Source organism: Oncorhynchus nerka, linkage group LG18, assembly GCF_034236695.1.
Source record: "Oncorhynchus nerka isolate Pitt River linkage group LG18, Oner_Uvic_2.0, whole genome shotgun sequence".
In the NCBI taxonomy this organism is placed as follows: Eukaryota; Metazoa; Chordata; class Actinopteri; order Salmoniformes; family Salmonidae; genus Oncorhynchus; species Oncorhynchus nerka.
Genome location: NC_088413.1, coordinates 151,551 through 166,550, shown reverse-complemented (window position 1 = coordinate 166,550; position 15,000 = coordinate 151,551). Strand labels below are relative to the sequence as shown.

General features: G+C 47.8%; 1 protein-coding gene across 1 annotated transcript in view; it reads right to left on the bottom strand.

The window, feature by feature from the left end:
* The window catches only part of LOC115124111 (UDP-glucose 6-dehydrogenase-like), a 40,579-nt gene that overhangs the window by 3,431 nt on the left and 22,148 nt on the right, over nucleotides 1–15,000 (bottom strand). The window contains exon 8 of the mRNA XM_065004481.1: nucleotides 1,368–1,535. Within this exon, the coding sequence (XP_064860553.1) occupies nucleotides 1,368–1,535 (168 nt within the window). The remainder of the gene's footprint in view (nucleotides 1–1,367; nucleotides 1,536–15,000) is intronic.

Below are 15,000 nucleotides of genomic sequence, written 5' to 3'. Positions count from 1 at the left end.
TACATAGACACTACAATACACAGATACACCATCACATAGACACTACAATACACAGATACACCATCACATAGACACTACAATACACAGATACACCACATAGACACTACAATACACAGATACACCATCACATAGACACTACAATACACAGATACACCATCACATAGACACTACAATACACAATACATAGACACTACAATACACAGATACACCATCACATAGACACTACAATACACAGATACACCATCACATAGACACTACAATACACAGATACACCATCACATAGACACTACAATACACAGATACACCATCACATAGACACTACAATACACAGATACACCATCACATAGACACTACAATACACAGATACATAGACACTACAATACACAGATACACCATCACATAGACACTACAATACACAGATACACCATCACATACACTACATACACAGATACACCATCACATAGACACTACAATACACAGATACATAGACACTACAATACACAGATACAGATACACTACATCACATAGACACTACAATACACAGATACACCATCACATAGACACTACAATACACAGATACACCATCACATAGACACTACAGATACACAGATCACATAGACACTACAATACACAGATACACCATCACATAGACACTACAATACACAGATACACCATCACATAGACACTACAATACACAGATACATAGACACTACAATACACAGATACACCATCACATAGACACTACAATACACAGATACACCATCACATAGACACTACAATACACAGATACATAGACACTACAATACACAGATACACCATCACATAGACACTACAATACACAGATACACCATCACATAGACACTACAATACACAGATACATAGACACTACAATACACAGATACACCATCACATAGACACTACAATACACAGATACACCATCACATAGACACTACAATACACAGATACACCATCATCACATAGACACTAGACACTACAATACACAGATACATAGACACTACAATACACAGATACACCATCACATAGACACTACAAAACACAGATACACCATCACATAGACACTACAATACACAGATAGACACATACCATCACAGACACTACAATACACAGATACATAGACACTACAATACACAGATACATAGACACTACAATACACAGATACATAGACACTACAATACACAGATACACCGTCACATAGACACTACAATACACAGATACATAGACACTACAATACACAGATACATAGACACTACAATACACAGATACACCATCACATAGACACTGTGACCAGATCAGACAGGCAGACAGACAGGCAGACAGCCAGCCTGCCAGCCCCCCCCCCTCTCTACCTCTGAGAGGGTCTTCAGAGATGTGCGGTTGAGAGAGGTCCAGAATGATCTGTTCCTTCAGGACTTTGGGGTCGTAGATGTGGAGCTTGGCTCCCTCGTCCATCAGGTACTTAGATATATAGATACTAGAAGACTCCCTGTGAGACACACACACACACACACACACACACACACACACACACGTCAGTCATTTAGCAGGCTTACAGGAGCAGTTTAGGTTAAGTGCCTTGCTCAAGGGCAGAGATCGATTTTTCTCTCCCACCTAGTCAACTGGAAGATTTGAACCAGCAACCTTTCAGTACTGGCCCAACAATCTTAAATCGCTAAGCTACCTGGCATCCCATAATATGAATGATTAACTCTGGGGGGGGGGGGGGGGTTAATGTGTGTTCTATATGAGTATATCAGGTCAAGGTTCCAAGACAGGCACTTTACCCCTACACACTGACACACACACACACACACACACTGATTAACCTGACACACACACACACACACACACACACACTGATTAACCTGACACACACACACACTGATTAACCTGACACACACGAGAGAGAGAGAGAGAGAGAGAGAGAGAGAGAGAGAGAGAGAGAGAGAGAGACAGGCACTTTACCCCTACACACACTGATTAACCTGAAACACACGAGAAAGGGGACAGAGAGAGAGGAGACCGAGGAGAGAGAGAGAGAGAGAGAGAGGAGAGAGAGAGAGACAGAGGAGAGAGAGAGAGGGGACAGAGAGAGAGGAGACAGAGGAGAGAGAGAGAGGGGACAGAGAGAGACAGAGAGAGAGGAGACAGAGGAGAGAGAGAGAGGGGACAGAGAGAGAGGAGACCGAGGAGAGAGAGAGGGGAGAGAGAGACAGAGAGAGAGAGGGGACAGAGAGAGAGGAGACCGAAGAGAGAGAGAGAGGGGACAGAGAGAGAGAGGGGACAGAGAGAGAGAGGGGACAGAGAGAGAGAGGGGACAGAGAGAGAGGAGACCGAGGAGAGAGAGAGGGGACAGAGAGAGAGGAGACCGAGGAGAGAGAGAGACAGGCACTACACAAAACAGAGACAGAGAGAGACAAATTTGACCCCAATAACTACCGTGGGATATGCGTCAACAGCAACCTTGGCAAAATCCTCTGCATTATCATTAACAGCAGACTCGTACATTTCCTCAGCGAAAACAATGTACTGAGCAAATGTCAAATTGGCTTTTTACCAAATTACCATACGACAGACCATGTATTCACCCTGCACACCCTAATTGACAACCAAACCAAAACAAAGGCAAAGTCTTCTCATGCTTTGATTTGATTTTAAAAAAGCTTTGGACTCAATTTGGCATTGAGGGTCTGCTATACAAACTGATGGAAAGTGGTGTTGGGGGTAAAACATACGACATTATAAAATCCATGTACACAAACAACAAGTGTGCGGTTAAAATTGTCAAAAACACACACATTTCTTCCCAAGAGGCCCGTGGGGTGAGACAGGGATGCAGCTTAAGCCCCACCCTCTTCAACATATATATCAATGAATTGACGAGGGCACTACAACAGTCTGCAGCACCAGGACTCAACCCCTACTAGAATCTGAAGTCAAATGTCTACTGTTTGCTGATGATCTGGTGCTTCTGTCACCAAACCAAGGAGGGCCTACAGCAGCACCTAGATCTTATGCACAGATTATGTCAGACCTGGGCCCAGACAGACCTGACAGACCTGGGCCCTGACAGACCTGGGCCCTGACAGACCTGGGCCCTGACAGACCTGGGCCCTGACAGACCTGACAGACCTGGGCCCTGACAGACCTGACAGACCTGGGCCCTGACAGACCTGGGCCCTGACAGACCTGACAGACCTGGGCCCTGACAGACCTGGGCCCTGACAGACCTGACAGACCTGGGCCCTGACAGACCTGACAGACCTGGGCCCTGACAGACCTGGGCCCTGACAGACCTGGGCCCTGACAGACCTGGGCCCTGACAGACCTGGGCCCTGACAGACCTGACAGACCTGGGCCCTGACAGACCTGACAGACCTGGGCCCTGACAGACCTGACAGACCTGGGCCCTGACAGACCTGGGCCCTGACAGACCTGGGCCCTGACAGACCTGACAGACCTGGGCCCTGACAGACCTGGGCCCTGACAGACCTGGGCCCTGACAGACCTGGGCCCTGACAGACAGACCTGGGCCCTGACAGACCTGGGCCCTGACAGTAAATCTCAGTAAGACCAAAATAATGGTGTTCCAAAAGAAAACAAAAAGATAATTACTTGACACATTGGAAAGAATTAACAAAAAACCTGAGCAAACTAGAATGCTATTTGTCCCTAAACAGAGAGTACACAGTGGCAGAATACCTGACCACTGTGACTGACCCAAAATTAAGGAAAGCTTTGACTATGTACAGACTCAGTGAGCATAGCCTTGCTATTGAGAAAGGCCGCCGTTTCCACAAAATTATGTGGAAACTGAGCTGCACTTCCTAACCTCCTGCCCAATGTATGACCATATTAGAGACACATATTTCCCTCAAAACAAACCCAGTTTTGATAAACTCCCATATCTACTGGGTTAAACACCACAGTGTGACATCACAGCAGCAAGACGTTTGTGACCTGTTGCCACGAGAAAAGGGCAACCAGTGAAGAACACACACACCATTGTAAATACAACCCATATTTATGCTTATTTATTTTCACATTGTTACAACACTGTATACAGACATAATATGACATTTGAAATGTCTTTATTCTTTTGGAACTTCTGTGAGTGTAATGTTTTACTGTTCATTTTAATTGTTTACTTCACTATTGTTTATCATCTACTCATCTAAGTTTCCCATTAAAAAATAAAGACCCTTGAATTGAGAGAGAGAATGAAAAGGAATTGATGTTTCAACAAGAGAAGAAAGAGGAGAGAGGGAACGAGGAGAAGAGGAAGAGAGGAACGAGGAGGAGAGGAGAGAGGGAACAGGAGGAGAGAAGAGAGGGAACGAGGAGGAGAGGAAGAGAGGGACATGGAGAGGGAACGAGGAGAGGGAACGAGGAAAGGGAGGGAACGAGGAGGGAGGAAGAGGAGGAAGAGAGGGACGAGGAGGAAGAGAGGGAACGAGGAGGAAGAGGGAAGAGAGGAGGAGGAAGAGAGGAAGAGAGGGGAGAGGAGGAAGAGAGAGGGAACGAGGAGGAGAGGAAGAGAGGGAACGAGGAGGAAGTAGGGAACCAGGAGGAGAGGAGAGAGGGAACGAGGAGGAAGGGAGGGAAGAGAGGAAGAGAGGAGGAGGAAGAGAGGGAACGAGGAGGAAGAGAGGGAACGAGGAGAGAGGAGAGGAGAGAGGGACTGAGGAAAAGGAGAGAGGAAGAGAGGGAACGAGGAGGGAGGGAGAGAGGGAACGAGGAGGAGAGAAAGAGGGAACGAGGAGGAAGAGAGGGAACGAGGAGGAAGAGAGGGAACGAGGAGGAAGAGAGGGAACGAGGAGGAGAGGAAGAGAGGGAACGAGGAGGAAGAGAGGGAACGAGGAGGGAGAAGAGAGGGAACGAGGAAGAAGAGAGGGAACGAGGGAGTAGAGGGAGGACTGAGGGAACGAGGAAGAGGAGAGAGGGAACCCAGAGGATTGAGGGAACGAGGAGGAAGGAGAGGGAACGAGGAGGAGGAAGAGAGGGAAAGGAAGAGGAAGAGGAAGACTTGAGAGGAAGATTGAGAGGAGAGGGAAGAGAGAAAGGAGGGAACGAGGAGGAGAAGAAGAGAAGAAAGAGGAAGAGAGGGAACGAGGAGGAAGAAGAGGAAGAGAGGGAGAGGAAGAGAGGAACGAGGAGGAGAGGAAGAGAGGGAACGAGGAGGGAGAAGAGAGGAAGAGAGGAGAAGGGAAGAGGGGAGAGGAAGAGGAGGAGGAAAGAGGGAGGAGGGAGAAGAGGGAACGAGGAGGAGAGGAGAGAGGAACGAGGAGGAGAGGAGAGAGGGAACGAGGAGGGAGAGAGGGAGCGAGGAAGAGAGGGAACGAGGAGGAGAGAAGAGAAGAGAGGGAACGAGGAGGAGAGGAAGAGAGGGAACGAGGAGGAGAGGAAGAGAGGGAACGAGGAGGAGGGAGAGAGGGAACGAGGAGGAGAGAAGAGAGGGAACGAGGAGGAAGAGAGGGAACGAGGAGGAAGAAGAGAGGGAACGAGGAGGAGAACGAGATGAGGAAGAGAGGGAACGAGGAGGAGAGGAGAGAGGGAGGAGGAAGAGAGGGAACGAGGAGGAAGAGAGGGAACGAGGAGGAAGAGGAGAGGAGGAAGAGGAAGAGAGGGAACGAGGAGAAGAGAGGGAGGAGAGAGGAAGAGGGAACGAGGAGGAGAGGAAGAGAGGGAACGAGGAGGAGAGAGAGAGAGGGAACGAGGAGGAAGAGAGGGAACGAGGAGAGAGGAAGAGAGGGAACGAGGAGGAGGAGAGAGAGGGAACGAGGAGGAGAGGAGAGGAAGAGAGGAAGGAGAGAGGGAAGAGAGGAGAGGGAGAGAGGAAGAGAGGGGAGGAAGGAGAGGGAACGAGGAGGAGAGGGAGGAGAGGGGAACGAGGAGGGAAGAGAGGGAAGAGGAGAGGAGGAAGAGAGGGAACGAGGAGGAAGAGAGGGAACGAGGAGGAAGAGAGGGAAGGAGGAGGAGGAGGAGAGAGGGAACGAGGAGGGAGGAAGAGAGAGGAGGAGGAGAGGGAAGGGGAGGAGGAAGAGAGGGAAGAGGAGAGGGAACGAGGAGGAGAGGAGGGAGGAGAGGAGAGAGGGACGAGGAGGAGGATGGGAGAGGAGGAAGAGAGGAACGAGGAGAGAGGAAGAGGGAAGGGAGAGAGGAGGAGGAGAGGAGGGAGAAGAGGGAACGAGGAGGGAGGAGGAAGAGAGAGGAAGAGAGGAGGAGAGGAAGAGGGAGGGAGGAGAGGAGAGGGAAGAGGGAGGGAAGGAGGAAGAGGAGGAAGAGAGGGAAGAGGGAGAGAGGAGGAGGAGGAAGAGAGGGAAGGGGAGGAGAGGAGGGAAGGGAGAGGAGAGAGGGAACGAGGAGGAGAGGAAGAGAGGGAACGAGGAGGGAGGAGAGGAGGAGAGAGGGAGGAGGAAGAGGAGGAGAGGAAGAGAGGGAACGAGGGAGGAAGAGAGGGGAGGAGGAAGAGAGGGAACGAGGAGGAGAGGAGAGAGGGAACGAGGAGGAGAGAAGAGAGGGAACGAGGAGGGGAGGAGAGAGGGAGGAAGAGAGGAGGAGGAAGAGAGGGAACGAGGAGGAGAGGAAGAGAGGGAACGAGGAGAAGAGAGGAAGAGAGGGAAGGAGGAGGGAGGAGAGAGGGGAGGGAGAGGAGGAGAGGAAGAGAGGGAGGAGGAGAGAGGGAGGGAGGAGGAAGAGAGGGAACGAGGAGGAAGAGAGGGAAGAGGGAGGAGAAAGAGAGAGAGGAGGAAGAGGAGGGAACGAGGAGGAGAGGAGAGAGGGAACGAGGAGGAGAGGAAGAGAGGGAACGAGGAGAGAGGAAGAGAGGGAAGAGGAGGAGAGGAGAGGGAACGAGGAGGAGAGAGAGGGAACGAGGAGGGAGGGAGAGGGAACGAGGAGGAGAGGAAGAGAGGGAACGAGGAGGAGAGGAAGAGAGGGAACGAGGAGGAGAGGAAGAGAGGGAACGAGATGAGAGGAGAGGGGAAGAGAGGGAACGAGGAGGAAGGAAGAGAGGGAACGAGGAGGGAAGAGAGGGAATGAGGAGGAGAGGAGAGAGGGAACAGTTAGGAAGAGAGGGCAGGAGAGGAAGAGAGGGAACGAGGAGTTTCTAAGAGGAAGAGTCTGGGACTGAGGTTAAAGAGAGGGAGGAGAAGTCAATGAGGAGGAGGAGAGAGAGAGGGAACGAGGAGGAAGAAGGAGGAGAGGGAACGAGAGAGGAGAGGAAGAAGGAGGGAACGAGGAGGAAGATGAGGGAATATAAATATGAGGAGAAGACAAAACATTCATGAGGAGGAAGAGGGAATGAGGGAGGAAGAGGAACGAGGAGGATTGTGGTTTTGGAGAAAGAGAGGGAAGGAGGAGGGAGGAAGAGAGGGGAGGAGGAGAGGGAGAGAGAGGGAGGGGAGAGAGGAGAGGGAACGAGGAGGAGAGGAAGAGAGGAGGGAGGGGAGGAGGAGAGAGGGAGAGGAAGGAGAGGGACGAGGAGGAAGAGAGGGAACGAGGAGGAAGAGAGGGGAGGAGGAAGAGATCAAACACAGGAGGGAGGAAGAGAGGAACTAAGGAGGAGGGGGAGAGAGGGACGAGGAGGAGAGGAGAGATCGGGATTGAGGGAACGAGAGGAAGAGAGGAAGTGGGGAGGGAGAGAGGGAACGAGGAGGAGAGGAAGAGGGAACGAGGAGGGAGGAGAGGGAACGGGAGGAGAGAGGACACGAGGAGGAGAGGAAGAGGGATTCCGAGGAGGAGAGAAGAGAGGGGAGGAGGAAGAGAGGAACGAGGAGGAGAGGGAGGGGAGGAGGAAGAGGGAATAAGGAAGAAGAGGAGGAAGAGAGGGACGAGGAGGAGAGGAAGAGAGGGAACTGTCTATTCATGTATCTTCATTGTTTTGTACAGGCAAGGAGGAAGAGGGAGAGGAGGAGAGGAGAGGAGGGAGGAGAGGAAGAGGAAGGAGGAGAGAGGAGGAGGAAGAGGAAGAGAGGGAAGAGGAGGAAGAGGGAACGAGGGAGGAGAGGAAGAGAGGGAAGAGGAGGAGATGAAGAGAGGGAACGAGGAGGAGATGAAGAGAGGGACCCTCTCCTGACCCTGGAGGAGAGGAAGAGAGGGAACGAGGAGAGAGGGAGAGAGAGGGACCCTCTCCTGAGGAGGAAGAGATGGGAGGAGGAGAGGAAGAGAGGGAACTGAGGAGGAAGAGAGGGAAGAGGAGGAGAGAAGGAGGGAAAACTATAGAAAAGCCAGAGGAGGAGGGAGGAGGAGAGAGGAAGAGAGGGAGGGAGGAGGGAGAGGAGAGATAAAGGGAGGAGGAAGGGAGGGAGGGAGGAGGGAGAGGGAGAGAGGGAAGGAGGGAGGAAGAGAGGATAGGAGGAGAGGACAGAGGGAACAGGGAGGAGGGAGGATAGAGGGAAGGAGGGAGGAGAGGAGAGAGGAACGAGGAGGGAGGAGAGGAAGAGAGGGAAGGGAGGGAGAATAGAGAGAGGGAGGGACAGAGGGAGAGAGGAGAAGAATAGGGAGATAGGATAACAGATAGGGACATAACAGGCCAGAATATAGTGATATATATATAACAGGGAGAACATAGCAGGCGAATATATAGGGAGATGTGTTAAGACAGGGACAATATATAGGGAGGCTGGGACATAACAGGCCAGAATCACCTGGAGAGAGGGAGGAGGAGGGAGGGAGGGAGGAGGCCAGAAGGATAGGGGGAGGGAGGGGGAGGGAGAGGAGGAAAGGGAGGGATAGAGGGAGGAGGAGGAACAGAGGAGGGACAGGAGAAGGAGGGAAAGGGGGAGATAGGGAGAGGGAGGGAGGAGGGAAAGGGAGGTGAAGAGGAGGGAGGAGGGAAGGGAGGGATAGAGGAAGGGAGAAAAGGAAGGAGGTGAAAGCATAATAATAAATATAGCTGTGAGCAGCAATGAATATATATCACAGGATAACAGAAAGAACACAAGATGAGTTGGAGAACAAAGCAAAAGCACTATCATGTTGTAACTATCTTTACACATGCAAATAATGAGTTAATATTTTTATGGCTGCAGGGCAGTATTGAGTAGCTTAACAGATGAAAGGTGCCCAGAGTAAATGGCCTGATCCTCAGTCCCAGTTACTAATATATGCATATTATTATTAGTATTGGATAGAAAACACCTGAAGTTTCTAAAACTGTTTTGAATTATGTCTGTGAGTATAACAGAACTCATAAAGCAGAAAACCTGAGAAATTCATTTTTTCATTTTTTCTCTTTCTGTTGACTCCAACATGGAGGCTAATTTGTCTTCTGTTCTGAGCTCCGTCTCAGATTATTGCAGGGGAGGAGTTGCTTTTTTTCCGTTTTTTAAAAAATCTGACACAGAGGTTGCATTAAGAAGAGGTATATCTATAATTCCATGTGTATCATCTACATTTATGATGAGTGGAGTGTAATGTTGAAATGATTGTGGCTATGAGGGAAAAAATCACTTGATGTTTTTGGAACTAATGAATCTAATGCGCCAATGTAAGAACTCCGATTGTTTTTATATAAATATGAACTTTATCAAACAAAACATTCATGTATTGTGTAACATGAAGTCCTATGAGTGTCATCTGATGAAGATAATTCTAGGTTAGGGATTAATTTGATCTTTATTTATGCTTTTTGTGAATGCTATATTTAGCTGGAAAATGGCTGTGCTTATTGTGGTTTTGGTGGAGACCGAACATAATAATTTGTAGTGCTTTCGAGGGGGTTGAAAAGCCTATTTGAAATCAGACACTTTGGTGGGATTAACATGGAGAATAGCTTTAAATGATATCAAACACATGTATGTTTTAGAGAATTCTAATTATGAGATTTCTGTGGTTTGAATTTGAGGAGGAGATGGATTTTCAATGGTAGTTGTCATATCGATCCCGATATCGGGATTGCAGCCATAACAGATAACAATGAAGTGTGGTTTGTCTTTGGGATGTCGAGGACAGCGATGACAAGTTTATAGACTGATAGGCCACTGGAGGAGTGGATTTACTGTGGTTTAAAAATGGACACGTAAAATTAGATTTTTGATTCGTCAAGAACTCGGCATTCCTCTTGACCCTTAGAGAATAGCTATGTTAAAACATGTTCCATGGTTACCACATTCCACAGACTGAGAGGTTATGTTACCATGGTTACCGCATGGTTGTAATGGTACAGACATGGTTACCACATTCCACATGTGTTTGTATGGTACCATGGTTATGGTACCATGGTTACCACATTCCACATGTGTTTGTATGGTTCATAAGAAGAAGATTTGAAGTATTCTTACCTTATTAGTGTTAATATGCATCTACCTGGTACAGTGTGTCCATCTTTGAATTCATCAATGCTATTTTCTCAAACTCTTCAGGGACTATTGGTATGAGCCCAACGACCATATTTGGGGAGAATCTGACTAATATCTGACTACATCGAGGAGATTTAATGTCTATTCATGTATCTTCATTGTTTTGTACAGGCAACCCTCCGACACCCTGACTAGGTAATGTGTGACCCTCTCCTGCACCCTGACTGGAGGTAATGTGTGACCCTCTCCTGCACCCTGACGAGGGAGGAGATGGACCCTCCTGCACCCTGACTAGGTACCGGTGACCCTCTCCTGCACCCTGATGGAGGTAATGTGTGTACACCCTCTCCTGCACCCGAGGAGGGATGGAGTGTAATGGTCACCCTCTCCTGCACGAGGAGGGAGGAGATGGAGTGTAATGGTGTACAGACTGCACCCTGACGAGGGGGGGAGGAGATCACCCTAATCCTGCACCCTGAGAGGTGACGAGGGGACCCTCCTGCACCCTGAATAGGTACAGACTGGTCACCCTCTCCTGCACCCTGAGATGGAGGTAATGTGGTCAGACTCTCCTGCAGGAGGAGATGGAGTGTAATGTGTGTACCCTCTTATGCACCCTGACTAGGTAATGTGTGACCCTCTCCTGCACCCTGAGATGGAGGTAATGTGTGACCTGGAGAGGTTATGACACCCTGAGATGGAGGTAACCGGTACAGACTGAGAGGTCCTGCACCCTGAGATAGGTAATGTGTGACCCTCTCCATCCCTAATAATACATTATATTTTGCTATTTTCAAGACATTCATATTCCCTTTATAAGATAAAAAGATAAGATAAACTATAGAAAAGCCAGAATATATAGATATAGATATAACAGATAACATAACAGGCCAGAATATATAGATATATATATAACAGATAACATAACAGGCCAGAATATATAGATATATATATAACAGATAGGTTATAACAGGCCAGAATATATAGATATATATATAACAGATAACATAACAGGCCAGGGAATATATGGATATATATATAACAGATAACATAACAGGCCAGAATATATAGATATATATATAACAGATAACATAACAGGCCAGAGATATATAATGTGATACAGATAACATAACAGGCCAGGGAGGAGATATAGATATATATATAACAGATAAGGTTATAACAGGCCAGAATATATAGATATATATATAACAGATAACATAACAGGCCAGAATATATAGATATATATATAACAGATAACATAACAGGCCAGAATATATGGATATATATATAACAGATAACATAACGAGGGGAGAATATATAGATATATATATAACAGATAACATAACAGGAGAATATATAGATATATATAACAGATAACATAACAGGCCAGAATATATAGATATATATATAACAGATAACATAACAGGCCAGAATATATAGATATATATATAACAGATAACATAACAGGCCAGAATATATAATATATATATAACAGATAACATAACAGGCCAGAATATATAGATATATATATAACAGATAGGTTATAACAGGCCAGAATATATAGATATATAATAACAGATAAACATAACAGGCCAGAATATATAGATATGTAATATAACAGATAACATAACAGGCCAGAATATATAGATATATAGATAAGGAGATAACATAACAGGCCAGAATATATAGATATAGATATAACAGATAAGGTTATGACAGGCCAGAATATATAGATATATGATAACAGATAACATAACAGGGAGGGAGGAATGGATAATAGATATATATATAACAGATAACATAACAGGCCAGAATAGGAGATGGATATATATATAACAGATAAGGTTATAACGAGGCCAGAAGATATAGAATATAGATAACAGATAAGGTTATAACAGGGGAGAGATGGAGTAGATAATATATAACAGATAACATAACAGGCCAGAATATATAGATATATATATAACAGAGGAGAAGTGATAACAGGCCAGATGTAATATAGGATATAGGGGAGGAGATGGAGTGTAATGTGTGTACAGACTGAGAGGTTATGACGAGGGAGGGAGGAGATGGAGTGTAATGTGTGTACAGACTGAGAGGTTATGACGAGGAGGGGAGGAGATGGAGTGTAATGTGTGTACAGACTGAGAGGTTATGACGAGGGGGGGAGGAGATGGAGTGTAATGTGTGTACAGACTGAGAGGTTATGACGAGGGGAGGGAGGAGATGGAGTGTAATGTGTGTACAGACTGAGAGGTTATGACGAGGGGGGGGAGATGGAGTGTAATGTGTGTACAGACTGAGAGGTTATGAGGGGGGGAGGAGATGGAGTGTAATGTGTGTACAGACTGAGAGGTTATGACGAGGGGAGGAGATGGAGTGTAATGTGTGTACAGACTGAGAGGTTATGACGAGGGGAGGAGATGGAGTGTAATGTGTGTACAGACTGAGAGGTTATGACGAGGGGAGGAGATGGAGTGTAATGTGTGTACAGACTGAGAGGTTATGACGAGGGGAGGAGGAGATGGAGTGTAATGTGTGTACAGACTGAGAGGTTATGACGAGTGTAATGGGGGAGGGAGGAGATGGAGTGTAATGTGTGTACAGACTGAGAGGTTATGACGAGGGGAGGAGATGGAGTGTAATGTGTGTACAGACTGAGAGGTTATGACGAGGGGAGGAGATGGAGTGTAATGTGTGTACAGACTGAGAGGTTATGACGAGGGGAGGGGAGGAGATGGAGTGTAATGTGTGTACAGACTGAGAGGTTATGACGAGGGAGGGAGGAGATGGAGTGTAATGTGTGTACAGACTGAGAGGTTATGACGAGGGAGGAGATGGAGTGTAATGTGTGTACAGACTGAGAGGTTATGACGAGGGGGGGAGGAGATGGCGAGGGGAGGGAGGGAGATGGAGTGTAATGTGTGTACAGACTGAGAGGTTATGACGAGAGGGAGGAGATGGAGTGTAATGTGTGTACAGACTGAGAGGTTATGACGAGGGGAGGGAGGAGATGGAGTGTAATGTGTGTACAGACTGAGAGGTTATGACGAGGGGAGGAGATGGAGTGTAATGTGTGTACAGACTGAGAGGTTATGACGAGGGGAGGGAGGAGATGGAGTGTAATGTGTGTACAGACTGAGAGGTTATGACGAGGGGAGGGAGGAGATGGAGTGTAATGTGTGTACAGACTGAGAGGTTATGACGAGGGAGGGATGGAGTGTAATGTGTGTTCAGACTGGAGTGTAGATGTAATGTGTGTACAGACTGAGAGGTTATGACGAGGGGAGGAGATGGAGTGTAATGTGTGTACAGACTGAGAGGTTATGACGAGGGGAGGGAGGAGATGGAGTGTAATGTGTGTACAGACTGAGAGGTTATGACGAGGGGAGGAGATGGAGTGTAATGTGTGTACAGACTGAGAGGTTATGACGAGGGGAGGAGATGGAGTGTAATGTGTGTACAGACTGAGAGGTTATGACGAGGGGGAGGAGATGGAGTGTAATGTGTGTACAGACTGAGAGGTTATGACGAGGGGAGGGAGGAGATGGAGTGTAATGTGTGTACAGACTGAGAGGTTATGACGAGGGGAGGGGAGGAGATGGAGTGTAATGTGTGTACAGACTGAGAGGTTATGACGGAGGGGAGGGAGGAGACTGGAGGTGTAATGTGTGTACAGACTGAGAGGTTATGACGAGGGGAGGGAGGAGATGGAGTGTAATGTGTGTACAGACTGAGAGGTTATGACGAGGGGAGGGAGGAGATGGAGTGTAATGTGTGTACAGACTGAGAGGTTATGACGAGGGGAGGAGGAGATGGAGTGTAATGTGTGTACAGACTGAGAGGTTATGACGAGGGAGGGAGGGATGGAGTAATGTGTGTACAGACTGTAATGGAGTGTGTGTACAGACTGAGAGGTTATGACGAGATGGGGAGGGAGGAGATGGAGTGTAATGTGTGTACAGACTGAGAGGTTATGACGAGGGGAGGAGATGGAGTGTAATGTGTGTACAGACTGAGAGGTTATGACGAGGGGAGGGGAGGAGATGGAGTGTAATGTGTGTACAGACTGAGAGGTTATGACGAGGGGAGGAGGAGATGGAGTGTAATGTGTGTACAGACTGAGAGGTTATGACGAGGGGAGGGAGGAGATGGAGTGTAATGTGTGTACAGACTGAGAGGTTATGACGAGGGGAGGAGGAGATGGAGTGTAATGTGTGTACAGACTGAGAGGTTATGACGAGGGGAGGGGAGGAGATGGAGTGTAATGTGTGTACAGACTGAGAGGTTATGACGAGGGGGGGAGGAGATGGAGTGTAATGTGTGTACAGACTGAGAGGTTATGACGAGGGGAGGAGATGGAGTGTAATGTGTGTACAGACTGAGAGGTTATGACGAGGGGAGGGAGGAGATGGAGTGTAATGTGTGTACAGACTGAGAGGTTATGACGAGGGGAGGGAGATGGAGTGTAATGTGTGTACAGACTGAGAGGTTATGACGAGGGAGGAGATGGAGTGTAATGTGTGTACAGACTGAGAGGTTATGACGAGGGGAGGGAGGAGATGGAGTGTAATGTGTGTACAGACTGAGAGGTTATGACGAGGGGAGGGAGGAGATGGAGTGTAATGTGTGTACAGACTGAGAGGTTATGACGAGGGGGGGAGGAGATGGAGTGTAATGT